This window comes from Castanea sativa, chromosome 1, assembly GCF_040712315.1.
Source record: "Castanea sativa cultivar Marrone di Chiusa Pesio chromosome 1, ASM4071231v1".
Taxonomy (NCBI): domain Eukaryota; kingdom Viridiplantae; phylum Streptophyta; class Magnoliopsida; order Fagales; family Fagaceae; genus Castanea; species Castanea sativa.
In genome coordinates this window covers 23,873,613-23,890,945 of record NC_134013.1, presented here as the reverse complement: position 1 = coordinate 23,890,945, position 17,333 = coordinate 23,873,613, and the positions used below count along the sequence as shown (strand labels likewise).

The following is a 17,333-nucleotide window of genomic DNA, read 5'->3' as shown; positions in this document are numbered from 1 at the left end:
TATATTTAGAGTTAGCCTAGAGTTCAATTTATATTTTCTTGTATATAAACGCTATATTGGATTAATTGTAAAACAAGAGCTTACTATCAAGGATGTAGCCATCAAGAGGAATTTTACCTTCTCTCTATCAATCTCTCAACAACTTTAACATGATATGTGAAATTGCTTTACATATTAGCATATCCAATTCTTTTTTGCTTTGTTTTATATCAATATGCACGTCAAAAGCAGTTAAATCATGTAAAATCTTGGAGCAATTATCTCTACAGACTTCTGCTAAAACCACTTTATCTTACCTAATAGCTATATCAAAATTGAACCTGAGGAGACCCAGGGGATGAGGATTCCATAACCTGTATTAGAAATTGTATCTTAGAATAGTCTTTGTATTTTGTTCATTGTATTTTTCTCTACACATATACCATGATATTTTCTTGGTTGTTAGTGATATTTTCTTAGCTAAGCTCTTGTTTATATAAGAGTGCTTAGTAATGCAATTTTATTATACTCTCTCCATTTTGGACATATTCTTTCTGATTGCCGAAAGTAGATGAGTGATCAATTATGAATCCCATTGATGGAGGAGATGAAAAAGCCAAAAGGCTAGAGATAATTTCGTGTCAATTTAATGGGGCCTTTAGGACATTTTCCCTTCCACAATATTATTCATATTCATCCAGAGTGGATCACAAGTCACAACAAACAGCTGCGTACAGAAAGATATCATTCCTATAGTCAAAAGTCACAATGAGCTTTGAATGTACATTAGGTAAACCATTCTGTTGGAGATGACAGGTTCATTGATTAGAAGGATATAGGCCAAGGAGAATTTGACCATACTATTTATTGGTCATTCCGATAGTACATATAATATAGCAAGATTCATTTATTGATTTGCAGTCAGGACAGATTGTCTTTGTCAAATATAATCTAGCACTTAGAACCTCCCTCGTTGGTAAAATATTCCAAGCAATTTTCCCCATAAGTTTTTTCAAACGCTCATTTATCTTTAACTTCAAAGAACTTGACAACTGATTGACCAAATAAGTCGGTTACAATATTTAATATCCATTGATATTGGGGGTACAAAGAAATGAATCTGCCCTCGGAGGACAAGGACAGAGGACTGTGTTTTTTTTTTTTTTTTCATAAAAAAAAAACCATTTTGTTTCAATCCCATTTGATTCAAAGAAATTAATATTCCCTTGGAGCTAGCGGTCGCTCTGGAATTTCTTTTTAAGCTAACCATTAAGAAGTTTAAATTATACAAAATTTAGTACTCTAATAGTCTATTATACCAATTAAAAAATACCAAATGATACTATCAACAATTAAAATAATCGAACAGTCTATTACACATTAAAAAATGAGAGATGCTACGTTCATAACATTTTTACAACAAATTACAGGTAGTTAGTTGTAATTGGTTTAAATTTGAACCTAACATTAAGATTATTTTTTTGCTCCAATAATAACAACCAGTAATAACCTACCACTTATAATTTGTTGTAAAAATATTGTGGATATATCATTTCTCTTTAAAAATTGGTATAATAAAGTGAAAACTGAGAAAGTTAAGATGTGAGAGAGAGAGAGAGAGAGAGATGATACATGTTGCAACCATGAGTCAAGCCGCTGAAGAGAGCAGAGTTACTACGACTGCAAAATCGAGGAAAGTAGAGCTACTAGAGCAGCAGAGACGAACTCAAGAATTGGTTGAGCAAGTTAAGAATCTAAATGATTAGAGGTTTTTATTCTTCATTTTTGAATTAGCTTTCTGTTGAGTATTTTGTTCATTTGTTTTTGTTTGACCTATTTTTGCGGTTATTTTTGGATAATTTTTATTTTCAATTTTTTATTGTTTGATTTTTTTTTAAAAGGGTAATAGATTATGTTTAGAGGGCTATTATTATTTTTGTTAAATTCAAATTTTTGGGATTCTCAAGTCAAGGTGTTCAATTTTTTTTTTTTTTTTTTAAATGTAGACAAAACAAGTTAAGTTAAAACTAATTATATATACATATATACATACATACATACATATATATATAATTTTTTTTTTTTTTTTTGCAAGTCAGGTATTCATATGAATACTATATAAAACCACCACAGTCGGCGCCAAATGTTGATTGCAGAGTGATATCTCTCATCTTAACTAGCTTATCTCCTTGCCTATTGCGCCAATAAAACACTGATAGTTCCACGATCGATCTCAACCCCCATTAAGAAGTTCACATTCTTTATCATCTCCATGTGAAAGGGAAGAAACAAGGGCAAGTGCATTTGGGCTAATCCCAATTATTCTTTGCCTCTATTAACCTGGTTTGTTTAATCATGAGATTAGTACATGTTTTCAGTAGCATGGCTGGAAAAATATCAACCAAGCCATTTGAACTGTGAGACAAATTGCATGCTTTATGTTATCCAATCATAAGCATGCCGTCAAATACTATTCCAGCCAAACTTTGTTCCCAAGCAAATGCATTAATGCATGTAAATGTAATTAACTTAGTCGGATTAAGTATTAAATGCATGCCATTTCATTTTGTCGTGTGATCGAACGTGCGGCATTTACTTCATTCAAACACAAGTACCTTCATACGAATGGTACACTGTTATTGAAGTTTCTTGACCTAACTTAACTCTAGTAAAACAAGCTTTATTTATTTCTTTCTTTTTTTTTTCCTTTTTTTGGGATCAAAATTTTAAGATAAATATTTTGTCTACAATATTTTTACAACAAATCCTATATGATATGAAGAGGATCGAAAGATGTATGTGATGGATTAATTTAAGTAAACGTGACAGCGTCAGGTTGGTGGGTTAGTAGTCAACAGATCCAAGATGGACGGACACACAGTGGACGGATGTAAGTAACACATGGCATTTATCTGTCTTGCTTTAGCTCCAAGGATTCCTAAATGGAATTAACTTGCATCTCACATTAACTACAAAGAATCCCAATACGAGAAGAATTCTAATTGGCAAAGAATTCTTGAGGATCTTTCCTAGAAGGAAACGCCTTGATGTGCAAGAAACGGAGACCGACTCTACTATAAAAACCTATGAACTCTCAAAATACAAGGTACGCATAATTAATCCCAACTCTGACACTCTAGAGTTGTGAAAAGTTCTAATTTGACCTTCAGAGGGTTTTTGGCTGGTACCACACCGGTGCTCTTTGTTAGGTTTTCTCTTTTTGTTGTGTAGGTGTTGTTTCAAGTTTGTGAGGACCGTGTGACTGACTGGTGATTTTTCAACATCATCAGTTGGCGCCGTCTGTGGGGAACGAGTAATCAACCATTGCTTTATCCCTGAGATAAAAAGTTGCATGGTACTCACTCGTTCGATGACAATAACCAACAATCAAGGTGACGAACTGCACACTACAGCCTTGGAGAGACAAGTCCAAATGCTCGCGGTGGCAGTTGAACGCCTAACCAAGCAGAATCATGATTTGGAGGAGCAGTTGTGGCAAAAGAATGCACATCTCGGCACACAGGAGGAAGACCAGGAAGGGATAAGCGCTGAGAGGAGGAACCAAGAAGGACCTAAGGCTAGCAACGCTTCGAGCAGACCGGAACGGCAGGACACCAGCCGGCCATCTACCTCTGACACTCTCCCACCTCACATAGCCGCTGAGATGCAGATGATGAGGGAACGGATGGATGTGATGATGAACGCCCTCAGAGGTCGAGTATCCAGCGACCTCGATGACTTGGTCCAGTGAACTGATTCGTCTTTCACAGCGCCCGTCAATTCATGTCCCCTTCCCCCAAAATTTCGCATGCCTCAAGTGGAAAGTATGACGGGTCTAAGGACCCCTTAGACCACTTGGAATCTTTCAAGACCATAATGCACCTTCAAGGGGTATCGGATGAGATCATGTGTAGGGCCTTCCCCACTAAGCTGAAGGGACCTGCGAGGATCTGGTACAGTAGGCTGACGTCTAACTCCATTAGCACTTTCAAGGAGTTAGGCGCTCAATTCGTGTCACACTTTATCAAGGGTCACCGGTATAAGAAATCCACCACGTGTCTGATGAGCATTAGGCAACGGGAAGACGAGACGCTAAGACTGTTCATAGCTCGCTTTAATAAAGAGGCTCTCTCGATAGACGAAGCGGATGACAAGATACTCGTGGCAGCATTTACCAATGGGCTGCGGAAGGGTAAGTTTCTATTTTCTCTGTATAAGAACGACCCAAAGACTATGTCCGAAGTACTTTACAGGGCAACCAAGTACATAAACGCGGAAGACGCGTTACTGGCCAGGGAAGAGAAACCTAGGAAAAGGGAGAGACAGGAAGATACACAACTAGACCGAGGACGGAAGATGGCTAAGACTGGAGAATGGCAGGAGGACAGACGTTCCAAATCAACCTACAGGGAAATTCACAAGCTTCACCCCTCTGACGGCTCTAATCGACCAAATGCTGATGCAGATAAAGGATGAAGAAGCCTGACCTTTCCCAGCAAATTGAGAGGGGATCCTAACAAAAGGTCAAGGGACAAATATTGCCGTTTCCATCATGACCATGGCCACAATACGGCTGACTGCTATGACCTGAAGCAACAGATTGAATCTCTTATCAGACAAGGAAAGCTGCAAAGGTTTGTCAGCAAAGAAAAGATGAATCCGCCACAAGACCAGGCCCCCCGATGAGAGAACGAGCGTCCCAAACCACCGATAGGAGACATAAGGATGATTATTGAGGGCATCGCTACTATAGGGTCGTCTAGAAAAGCTCGCAAAACTTATTTACAGGTGGTTCAGAGCGTCCAGTTGATGGGTTCTACACCAAAAATGGCGCCGATTGATAACCCGATCATTGGGTTTTCGGAAGAGGATGCGCGACGCCTTCACCATCTGCATGAAGACGCGCTTGTCATCAGCATATGAGCAGGAGACTACAATATGCATCGAGTTTTGGTTGATAACGGAAGTTCGGTTGATATCCTCTACTACCCCGCATTCCAGCAGATGGGGATTAGTAGAGAGCGACTAGTTCCAACAAATGCTCCACTCGTCGGCTTCAGAGGGACAAGGGTCCACCCTCTTGGCGTGATCACATTGTTTGTGACGGTGGGAGATTACCCCCAGCAGATCACTAAGGATGTAGTTTTTCTTGTGGTCGGTTGCTCATCTGCCTATAATGCTATTATCGGATGACCTACTCTCAATGCATGGAAAGCTGTAACCTCGACCTACTATTTGATGATCAAGTTCCCGACCGAGTATGGAGTTGGAGAGCTGCGCGGAAATCAGGTAGCCACGCGTGAATGCTACTTGGCCATAATGAAGATGGATGACCACCTACAAACGATGAACATAGAAGAATAGCGGACGGTAGCAGAACCGGTGGATGGATTAGAAGAAGTACCCCTCGATGACTCTAGGCCTGAACGAACCACGAGAATTGGTACTTTGACCAACCAGTCAGCACAGCAAGCACTTGCAACATTCCTAAAAGAAAACAAGGACGTGTTCGCATGGAGTCACGAAGACATGTCTAGGATCAACCCGTCAGTTATAGTCCATAGATTGAATATATCACCCTCATTCTCCCCCGTCCGACAAAAAAAGCGAGTGTTCGCCCCTGAGCGAGACCGAGCCATAGCCGAGGAAGTACAGAAATTACAGGAAGCAGATTTCATACGTGAAGTATACTATCCGGATTCGTTGGCAAACGTGGTAATGGTCAAGAAAGCAAATGGGAAGTGAAAAATGTGCATAGATTTCACAGATCTGAATAAAGCCTACCCCAAGGATAGTTACCCGCTGTCGTATATTGATACCCTGGTAGACTCGACTACAAGATATGAACTTTTGAGCTTCATGGATGCGTTTTTCGGCTACAACCAGATAAAGTTAGAAGAAGCTGACCAGGAGAAGACCTCATTTGTTACAAGCCAGGGGCTTTTCTGCTACAAAGTAATGCCTTTCGGACTCAAGAATGTGGGAGCCACATAGTAGAGATTGATGAACAGGATGTTCGTGCACCAGATCAGGAGAAATGTGCAAGTTTACGTAGATGACATGTTGGTGAAGAGTGTCCGGGAGTCCGACCACTTGAGCGACCTATAGGAGACCTTCAACACTCTTCGGTCTTACAACATGAAGTTGAATTCGAGTAAGTGCGCGTTCGAAGTAACGGCAAGAAAATTCTTGGGATTTATGGTATCCCAAAAAAGGTATCGAGGTCAACCCAGAGAAGGTAAAGGCGATAATGGAATTGGCTCCGCCAAAGACTGTAAAAGAAGTACAAAGCTTGAATGGCAAAATAGCAGTCCTAAATAGATTTGTATTAAGGGCGACTGACAAGTGCCTCCCCTTCTTCTGTACGCTAAAGAGGTCGTTTGAATGGACGGACGAATGCCAAAAGGCATTTGAAGAGTTGTTTCTATACTTAGCCGTCTCCCGAACGGCAGTTAGCGCGGCTCTTGTTAGAGAAAAAGATAAGGTGCAACGGCCCGTATACTTTATAAGCCGAGCACTTAGAGGAGAAGAAGAAAGGTACCTTCAGATTGAGAAGCTAGCATTCGCATTAGTGACTGCAGAACGAAAACTCAAGCCGTACTTCCAAGCACATACCATAAATGTCTTAACAGATAAGCCTTTACAAAAAGCCATGAGTAGCCCCGAAGCAGGAGGATGGATGGCCTTATGGGTGATCGAGTTAAGTGAGTTTGACATTCAGTACCAAATACGAACTGCTGTGAAGGGACAAATAGTAGATGACTTCATCGTTGAATTCACATTCACAGAAGACCAGGGGGCAGAGGAAGCTCCTGTGTGGAGCATCCACATGGATAGATCCTCCAATAAACATGCAGGTGGAGCCGGCGTAGTACTCCACACCCCAGAGGGAGATAAGATCGAGTGCATGATCCGTCTGGACTTTTCCACAACTAATAACGAAGCGGAATACGAAGCTCTGATAGCAGGATTAGACCTCGCAATAGCTGCAGGAGCTAAGAGTATGGTCGTATTCTCCGATTCTCAAATCGTGACCAGTCAGGTTAATGGGAGTTACGAGTGTAAGAATGAAAGAATGAAGAGGTATCTCGAGGAAGAGAAGGGCCGAACAAGTAACCTCTAGATCAAGTTGGTTCAAATCCCAAGGGAAGAGAACCAAGATGCCGACCAACTCGCAATAGCAGCTTCCGCAGAACTTATGATCGTCCCCGACCAGGTATTATCCTTTGTTCAACTCTCATCACTGATAGATAGTACCGGCGTGCAGGAGGTAAGCAGTGAACATTTTTGGATGAATCCAATAGTCGCATACCGAAAGGACGGCAAGCTGCCAAACGACAAGGAGGCCGCAAGAAAGTTGAAGGTTAAGGCGGCCCAATTTGTCCTAATTAAGAACATTCTATACAAGAGGGGCTTCTCTCGACCTTACCTGAGATGCCTCACCTCTGAAGAATCAAACTATGTTATGAGGGAGGTCCATGAAGGAATTTGTGGAAACCACTCTGGATCAAGGTCTTTGGTGCACAAGTTACTCCGGGCAGGATACTATTGGCCAACGATGCAAAAGGATGCCGACGCATACGTTAGAGCCTGCGACAAGTGCCAACGGTTTGGCAATTTCATAAGGCAACCAACGGAAGAGCTCACCCCTATGACGGCCCCATGACCGTTCGCACAATGGGGGTTAAACATCATAGGCCCGTTTCCAACAGCGGTAAGGCAGTTGAAGTTCCTAGTGGTAGGCATTGACTACTTCACTAAATGGGTGGAAGCAGAGGCTTTGGCCACTATGACAAAGAAGAACATCCGGAGCTTTGTGTGGAGGAATATTATTTGCAAGTATGGTATACCAAGGGTGCTTGTTTCTGACAACGGAAGGCAATTCGACAACGACGCATTCCGAGATTTTTGTTCCCAGCTAGGGATTAAGAACCACTACTCGTCACCCGCCCACCCATAGGCCAACGGACATGTTGAAGTCACGAACTGATCCTTGCTCAAAATCATCAAGACTCGGCTCGAGGGGGTAAAGGGCATATGGCTGGATGAGTTACCAAGTGTTTTATGGGCGTATAGGACAACGGCAAGTACACCAACAGGGGAAACGCTGTTCCGGTTGACATATGGTAGCGAGGCAGTCATCCCAGCAGAAGTAGGGTTCACAAGCTACCGGGTTGGAAACCACAAAGAGAGCAAGAACAATGAAGCCATGCGCCTACAGCTCGATCTGGTGGACGAAGTCAGGGCGATGGCCGAGCAAAGATTAGCACGGTACCAAAACCTCATGGCAAAGCATTACAACTCTAAGGTTAGGCATAGGGACTTCCAGGTTGGAGATCTTGTCTTAAGGAGAGTAATCGGCGCTACAAAAGATGCTTCCCAAGGGAAGCTAAGACCTAACTGGGAAGGACCGTACATGATCACCTCATGGCATAGGAAGGGAACATACTACCTAGAGACACTAGAAGGGCAGAAATTGAGTCACCCGTGAAACACAGAGCACCTGAAGAAGTACTACTAGTAGACGATGAACGAAGACGATAATAACATCACCCTCCTCATTGCCAGTTTATCTTTTTCAGCAGATAGTTGTAGTTTTTATTTTCTACAATACTTTTAAAAGCCCAAAGGGAAATTTTCTTACTTTTTTATGAACAATATTCTACCCACCCATTATAATAAGAGGAGTTTATTTAGAGCATATGAAATGTTTTTGCTCAGGTCCTACTAAATTCCACATAGTGGACAGATCATCCCAAGAAGGATAAAATTAAGTCCACAAAGTGGACGGATTGTCCCATAAAGGACGAATGTAACAATTCCACATAGTGGACGGATCATCCCAAGAAGGATGAAATTGAGTCCACAAAGTGGACGGATCGTCCCATAAAGGAAGAACGTAACAATTCCATATAGTGGACGAATCATCCCAAGTAGGATAAAAACTACTAAGTCTGCATAGTGGACGGATCATCCCAGGTAGGATAAAAACTACTAAGTCCATCAAAAGGACGGTTCACTGTATGAAGGATGAAAATTTAACAAGTTCATAAAGAAAAGTCCTCAAAAGGATGACCACACATATAGACAGATTGATTAATTAAAGACAAGTGCCTAAGTATACGGGTTAAGGATGGGTCATCCTTGACAAAGACGGTTTATCCAACACAGAAGTGCTTCAAAAAGTATAGTCAAAATACAACATTAACAAAAAGCCTACAAAAAACAACGGTTGAAATTGGTTAAATAAATTGTTCTCCCATACATTTTTGAACTTGAACAAAAAATGAAAATAGGGTATGTACTACTCCTGAACTACAACGGTATCCTTCTTATCAGCAGGGCCCTTCGTTGAGGGTTGATGGGCATCATCTTCGACGGATCCCTTCTCACCAACTTTTTGGGCTTCGCCGTCGCTTTGTTCTTCCCCAAAAAGCTCGTCTGTCCCCTTAGTGTCAATAGGAGGAGCTATAGTCTGACCTTTAGGATCTATGGTGATGTGAGACAGGTTCAGGTGAGGAAAGGAAGCTTTAACTTGACGGAGGTAGTCTTCAAAACCATCAGCAAAAGAGGTACTCAGCTCACTTAAAAGGACCTTGGAGTCCCGGTGCTCTTAGATTGCATCAGTTTTTGCATGACAGGGGCTTTCATTTTTCTTAGCCAAGGCTTCTTTTATTGTGTCGATCTCCTTCTCTAATTCCCCTCGAACCTTCTCAGATAGTTTAAGCTTCTCTTCATGACGGAGCTTCCATGCCTCAAGCTTCGCCAACTCCTCCTCCGTCGCCTCTGCCTTTGCATGAACGCGCTCCAACGTTTTCTCATGAGAAAGGCAATAGTCCATCAGCCTTTTCGCCATCACGACCCCCTACACCAAAAACAATGTGATAAGTTTGAAACAAATTGAAGCACAACGGAAAGATCTGTGATGGGTACGAACCTGTGTAAGGGTGAATAGAGCCGTCTCCCCCATAGCCTCAGTAGCATAATTGCCCAGATCCTCATAATCTTTGTCCTTGATAATAGACGTGATTTGATGAAAGGCATACTGAGAATCTTCTCGAAGTAGGACGGACGGTTTCTCCTTGACGGGGTCTAGGTTAACCATCAAACCCTTACGCTTGCCTAACCTAAGCTTGGGGGGCAACTTCAATCCGCCGGATCCTTGAACGGCAGCCAACCCTATCACCACCTTTTGCCTTTTGGAGTGACAGTCAATCTTCTCGGATGGTTTCCTTTTTACGAATGGATGGGATTAACCCATCCTGGGGGGAGGATCACCACCTTGCTTTTTCTTAACAGCAGCTTGCTGCTTAATGATTGCCCTTCTCCTGGTATCCTCCATTTTTGCAAGAAGTAGATGGGTAAAAATGATTGAAAAATATAAAAGCACAAGTAAAGAACTTACGTTTGCGTATTTCTGTGTCGTATCGACGAGCAGAAATGGTGGGTTGTGGACCATCATAATACCAATGTAGGGTATCCAAAGTGACAAGTTTTATCCAAGTCCACTTCGACAACTTGGTGGTCTAGAAGATCTTCTCCAAGAAGTCAAACTGTTTGGTGGTAACTTGCGGACGGTTCCGAGCTACAAAAGTGAACGGTTAGAATAACTTCAATATTCAATACAAACATGTCAAGTAGGACAGACACATACCGGACGGTGGCATTATGCCCTAGGTCTTATCTACAGGCATATATTCATGGTCGTCAGAGCAACACATCCCATCGTCCCCTTGAAGGAAATAATATCGACCCTTCTAGTTCCAATTGGAGTCCGGGGTTTCGCACACTAGCTTAAGTACTGGACTCCTTGGCACGAAGCTATACATACCCTTTGATTGGGTAATCTCGGACAAACGGTAACAATGAAAGGACTTCTCCACTGTTAACCGTCTCGCACCGTCAGACATAACTCCATATAAGACCTCAACACCTAGAAAAACCTTGCACGCGTTTGGTGATATTTGGGTGACGGCCAAACCGAGGTACTGGAGAAGACGACGGTGTAAGGCACTTAGAGGGAATCCCATGCCCACTTTTAGCATCTGCTCATATACACCAACGTCTTTAAGGCCCTTGTAATAGCATTTCTCGGACTTAAAGGGTAGACAGATGGGTATGTTATCAGGTATCTGGTACTTCCGCCTAAGTGTGTTGAAGTGTGGTTGCTTTATGGAGGAGATGAAGTCATTCACCGTCCACAGAGGGAGCATGATGAATTCCCTAAACCCATCAGGACCTATGACCGATTGGATGGGAGGGTTTATACCGTCTAAATCATCATTTGAGTCATATGCTGACCCGTCCTCATCTAGCACCTCATCCTCCACATTGGAAGGAGAGCTGGATGATGGTTCCCTCTCCTTGTTGGAGGTGCCCGGGTCTGATTGACCTGATGGAAACACCTTGTAACTCGCTCCATCGCGAACAAACGACTAACCACTAGGCGCCTCACTAGACATTTGACACCTATAAATGACGGATAAAGGAAACTTAAGACTCTAGATCTACACTGATGACAGACTAACATACAAAATAAAGAATAAAAATTAGGAGCCAAGAAAATAATTACAGCTTGACGGCGCGATAAAAGCAAATGAGGAACGAAAAGGACGGTAATGTCGACTTATTGAGGCAACGGATCGAATAGAGTGGACGGTGGCGCTTTGATCAGCCAAAATTTTTTCCAAAACTTAAAAATGAAAGGGATGGACAGTATATATAGAGGGAACGATGCGGAAGACGAAGGGATGCCTTGATCCAAGCAAACGATCAATCAAAGTCCACCACGTGTCCCTGATGCATTTATTACTCTGAGGTAGCCTGTCAATCAAAACACGCTTATCAAAGGTAGAAACAAAGCGTCATTCCATGGGTCCATATAAAATAGGTGACGGATCCATGGAATGAGGGGGCAACTGAAGAGGATCGAAAGATGTAGGTGACAGATTAATTTAAGTAAACGTGATGGTGTCAAGCTGGCGGGTTAGTAGTCGATGGATCCAAGATGGATGGACACACAATGGACGGATGTAAGTGACACGTGGCATTTATCTGTCATGCTTTAGCTCCAAGGATTCCTAAATGGAATTAACTTGCGTCTCACATTAACTACAAAGAATCCCAATACGAGAAGAATTCTAATTGGCAAAGAATTCTTGAGGATCTTCCCTAGAAGTAAACTCCTTGATGTGCAAGAAACAGAGTCCGACTCTACTATAAAAACCTATGAACTCTCAAAATACAAGGTATGCATAATTAATTCCAGCTCTGACACTTTAGAGTTGTGAAAAGTTCTAACTTGACCTTCGGAGGGTTATTGGCTAGCATCACACCGGTGCTCTCTGTTAGGTTTTCTCTTTTTGTTGTGCAGGTGTTGTTCCAAGCTTGTGAGGACCGTGTGACTGACTGATGATTTTTTGTCATCATCATGATACATTGTTACTGGTGGACAAAAAGTAAATTTACAGGTGGGTTCAAATTAGAACTAATAACAACTTACCATATAAGATTTTTTATAAAAATATTGTAGATGTAGCACTTTTCAAATCTTAAACCTGAGATGGTTTAAAAAGAATTTAAGTTTTATACCATGACTATCAGATGATGCAAATTTGATTCGCATTTGGATTTAAATTATAAAAATAATCTTTTTATAATTTCATTTAAAAGAAACTTATGCGCATTTTCTTAGAAGATTTGAGTTTTTTGAATAGAAAAGTCTCTCTCTCTCTCTCTCTCTCTCTCTCTCTTTGAGTGAACAAAAATGCTTATTAGTGCTTAAATTTTGTTTAACAATATTTTAGATGTTCAATTTTAAGCTAATTTGATATGATAAAATTCATTTTAATTCAACCTGTTTGGATTTTCAAATATAAAACCGTGAAAATTTGAATTAAATATCTAGAACTTAACAGGGTATAGGAAAAGTTTAGGATATCAAAACATAAACGCTTCATATAGCAACATTTCAGCTAATATCCTTGTGTCAAAGCACTTGGGCCAAGCCCAAAAATCCACTAGAAGTCTAGGATAATAAGCCCAATGTCTACCTACTTTATTCTTGAAGAAAAGCATGTATCAATGAATGTTAAAAATAGAAGAATATTTTTTTTTTAGAAGAAAAATAGAAGAATATAAGGGAAGAGAAATTAAACAAACAAAAAAAACCTATGGTACAATATTTAAGAAAAAAATAAAGAAATTAAGGAATTACCCTTAAATTTGTCCCATATCCAATCTTTTAGTTAAAGTTCAAGCACGTTTTGGTGGGCATCCCATTATACATTTAGACCATTCGTTTTTAAAAAGCATGTAGATAGGCATTCAAAAAAAAAAAAATGGTAATATCATTAGAGTCATACTAGTTGGGCCAACCCAAAAAAACCAACCAGGAGTCTAAGATAGTAAGCCCAATGCCAAGATATGATTGCAGAGGCCAAATTTGCTAAATAGTATAAATTCTGGAAAAATTTCAATGAGTGGCATGCGCGTAAAAGTAATTAGTTAGTTGGACTGATTTTAGAACTCGAGTTTGCTAAACTCGAGTTCCACCTCAAAATCAATTTTGTTATACTTGAGGTCCGACCAACAGCAGTCTGATGTGGAATTAAAATTAAAAAAAAAAAACTAACGTGGAACTCGAGTTTAGTAAACTCGAGTTCCAAAATCAGTCCAACTAACTAATTACTTTGACGCGCATGCCATGCCCCAAAATTTTTCCAGGATTTGTACTATTTAGCAAATTTGGCCTGATTGCAGAACACGTATCAATGAATCTTAAAAAAACAAAAGAAGAATAGAAGGAAAATAAATTATTAATCCAATCCTCCGAGACAAAGTTCAATTTGATAATTTAATATTCCAATTTTTAAAAAATAAAGTCAAATTTATCATTAATATCCTCTCTTTTAAATTTTTAATAGAGTCAATACTCAATAGTTAACTGATTTAATTTAATTTAATTTAATTTTTTTACATATTCCATTATAACATTTAAGTATGCTTTATTTCCAAATTGACGTATTTTTAAAAAAGATAAAATGTAAAAACACCCCATGAATTTTGAATCAACAAAGAAAATGATTACCTAATATTATTAAAAGCCCTTGAACTTTGAAAAATATTCAAAATTGGTAATTTTGTCTAAATTTTCATTCTCTACATCTCATTTTTATATAAAAAACTAATTTTATAATATATTTCAGTAAAAAAATCTGTTTAATTAAACTAAAATTTAATTGAATATTTTATTATCAAAATTTTATTTAAACAAAATAGGAAGGACATTATAAGCCAACCAAAACAAAAAAAAAAAGCGAGTAAAAAAAAATATTAATTGAATACCAACAGGACAAAGTTCAGTTACAAAATTAGTTGTAACCTTAGGCTACAAATTTACTCATGTAAGGACTGGATTTAGCGCTTGAGCCCAACTGAGTGGAGGACCCAAGCCCAAATAGCCCAACACAATGAATTTGTTAGAGAGTGGGCTCCTAAACTAGGTTTTCATGGATGATATAGCGTTTACCATGGGCCAGGAATAACAATGAGACGAGGAAAAATAGAGGACCATCACCAAATTGAGAGGGATAATTCTCCTCGAACTTAGAGGTTCTGTTCTTGAATATATCACTATTAGACTTGTCTACAATTTCCTTTCTTCGTGCTACAGTATATTTCTCTGCTGTTTTTCCGGTCCCTTCCCTCTGCCAGGCCTTCTACCTTATATAGGCCCTTTTGGATGATCCCGTCCTTCCATTTGTTGATCACGCAGGCCACCACTCAAGTGCCAGTCCCATCAGCCACCTTCTCTGTACCCCTGTGAGATGCAGCAACCAAGGCATCACTGTTCAAGGGTCTTTTCCACATAAATGTGGCCAAGAGGTTTTGTAGAATGCATTGAATGTGGTGGCAGCCTCTAGCTCTTCAGTCACGTTAGTGCTAACTCCCTTCCCAAGGATCTTTTCACAGAGTAAGGCCTTCTTTGATGACATGTTGATGATGCGATCATAGAGTCTGAGACGTGGACTCCTCGGCGCAGTAGCTACCCTTCTTGGCCATGCCATTGCACGTGGCGTGACTGCCTTACTCGGAATTCTAGTACCCTACAATAGCCCCTCAAAATTCCCATTGGTTTCCTCTCGTTCGAGGAGAGAAATGGGGTTTCGACTTTAGGCGGTTAAAATGACACATGTCTCTGACTCCCATGTGTGCAAATGTCGCTTCGCGTGTTTCGTAACTGTACCTGGCGCTTCGTAGTCTGTAACGCTTCATTAAATGCTCCAGGCGGAGTCTTGTCCCCTGTATCCAACGGTGAGATGGAGATCCTACGGTTGATATCTTTCCTCAAATTTTGGGCAGGATAACTCCCACCCAAAGCCCACCTCTTATATAAGGCGCTTGGAGAATTCATTTCACTCACTTTGTGAATCTTCGAACTCTTCAGGCTTCCCACAATCCTAAACTTCCAAGATTTCTCAACTCTTCTTGTTCCCAAGAAGTTCCTGAGGTGTACCTCCCTTTCGTTTTTGTAAGTTGTTCATCTTTAGGCTTATTCTCTCCTTGGCTAGTCTCCTCGGCCTTCTATTTTCTTCCTCCTTCTCTTAGACACTTCCTTCGCTTTTCTCTCTAGTTTGTTTAGATGGGTAGATTCAAACACCTTGTAGATTCCTCCCGCTGGTATGGAGGGATTTAGGGCCAAATATCACATCCCTCTAAGAGTTTCCCTGCGGTATTGTGCTCCGGGGCAATGGCACACCGATAGGCATGAGGGGGAGGTGGTCATTCCTATGATCGTCTTTATAGAAGGGAGAATGACTCTTCCCATGGGTAGCGTTACTAGGGATTACCTAATTTACCATAAGCTGTGCCCACAACAATACGCGCCCAACCTATTTAGGGTTCTAGGTAGTGTAGATGCCCTCAATGCTCATATAGGTTTGAGCCTCACCTAGCACGATGTCATTTTCATGTATGAGTGCCATTCACTTGGTGACTCCAGGTATTATCTTAAATCCCGATCCTCAGCAGTTAGGCTTGTATCGTGTCTTCCCAAGTCTAACAAGGGCATGAAGGACGACTACTTGATCACTTCTTAGGAATGACATGATGGTCCTCACTGCCCGACCTAGGAGAGGGAGCCAGGTGGGGTGTCTTAGGTTTAGGTCCCTCGTTGTGAGACTTAGTTTTGTGTTTCCCCCCTTTTTTCTTTTTTGACTGGGTGTTCATCCTTCTAACTGCAGTTTTTCTTCTCAGTTGTGTTTGCAGATAAGAGATACGTGGCCTCCAACATCCGGTTCGTGAACGTCGACGATCTAAACCGGGTGCTCAAGTCTGAGGTGTTTGTGAGCGAAGACGAGCAATTAAGGGCCATACATCTCATTCTTGACTTCAACCCCTGTCCGATTCCCTTCAGGAGGTCGGCAATGTGATCCGAGCAGGCAATCCTCGGCTCAATCGCATAAACGTCACCGTGCCAAGTTTTCTTGCCCGAGAAGACGTGGTGTAAGTTGTTAGATCTCGTCCACGTGCTCCCCAAGGAATAGCGATTCCAAGAGAAGAGACTGCCTCCTCTCAGTTGTTGCTTGAGGAGGAAATCGACTAGTTCAATCTCGAGGGGGAAGACCATGTCATCCAACTCTCGGACGAAGAGGACAAGTTAGATAGAAATTCGGGTGTTCGTGCTCCCAGCCTTGTAATCGCTTGCATTGACAGCAGTTCAGATGAATAAGAAGAGATGTCCTTGAGCAAAAGGAAGACCTTAAAGGACATCTTTACAGATAGGGCCAAGGGGCAGACCTCCAAGGACCCTATGGCGCCCCCGCCCTTTCCCATTCTCCCCCCTCCTCCCCTTTCTCCAGACTGCCTGCTCCCCATACCCAACTTGAAGAAGAAGAGAAAGAAGAAGGACGAGAGGGGGAGGTGGCTTGGCAAAAGGAGCCTAAGCATCAGAAAATGGCCAAAGGCCAAACACGGGCTTCCTTTGTCGATAGCAGGGAGGAGCGTGAAGTGGCGAAGGTGTGCCACCAAAACCCATCCTAGGCTCCTCGACTGGAGTTAGATGGGGCTGCCATTTCGCGAAACTCTTTGATTAGGGAGTTCTAGAAAGGGCACACCCATTACCTGGCCGAAGCCTTAGAGCAGCCCATCCTTCTGCCTAAGGACATGAATGCCTTAAAGAAAATAAGGTAGCATAAGCTTTTCCTATCCTTGAAAAGGGATCTTGCCTTGGTAAGTTCCTTGGTTTTTTTTTTTCTTTTCTTTTGGTTATCTTTTTCCATTTTTCCTTTCCTTTGAATGACGTGCTCGTTTTTCGCCTTGGTGCAGGCTATCTAGGAGGTGTTTACTACTGA

At 41.3% G+C, this 17,333-nt stretch overlaps 2 protein-coding genes across 2 annotated transcripts; both read left to right on the top strand.

The window, feature by feature from the left end:
- The first annotated feature begins 6,229 nt into the window (after positions 1-6,229).
- On the top strand, positions 6,230-7,645 carry LOC142623281 (uncharacterized). The gene is made up of 2 exons (XM_075796674.1): positions 6,230-7,062; positions 7,126-7,645. The coding sequence occupies exons 1-2, from the start codon at positions 6,230-6,232 to the stop codon at positions 7,643-7,645; spliced, it is 1,353 nt and encodes a 450-aa protein (XP_075652789.1).
- Positions 7,646-7,740: 95 nt separating this feature from the next.
- On the top strand, positions 7,741-8,470 carry LOC142623270 (uncharacterized). The gene is made up of 2 exons (XM_075796664.1): positions 7,741-7,823; positions 8,056-8,470. Exons 1-2 carry the CDS (start codon positions 7,741-7,743, stop codon positions 8,468-8,470), a joined length of 498 nt encoding a protein of 165 aa, XP_075652779.1.
- The last annotated feature ends 8,863 nt before the right edge of the window (positions 8,471-17,333 follow it).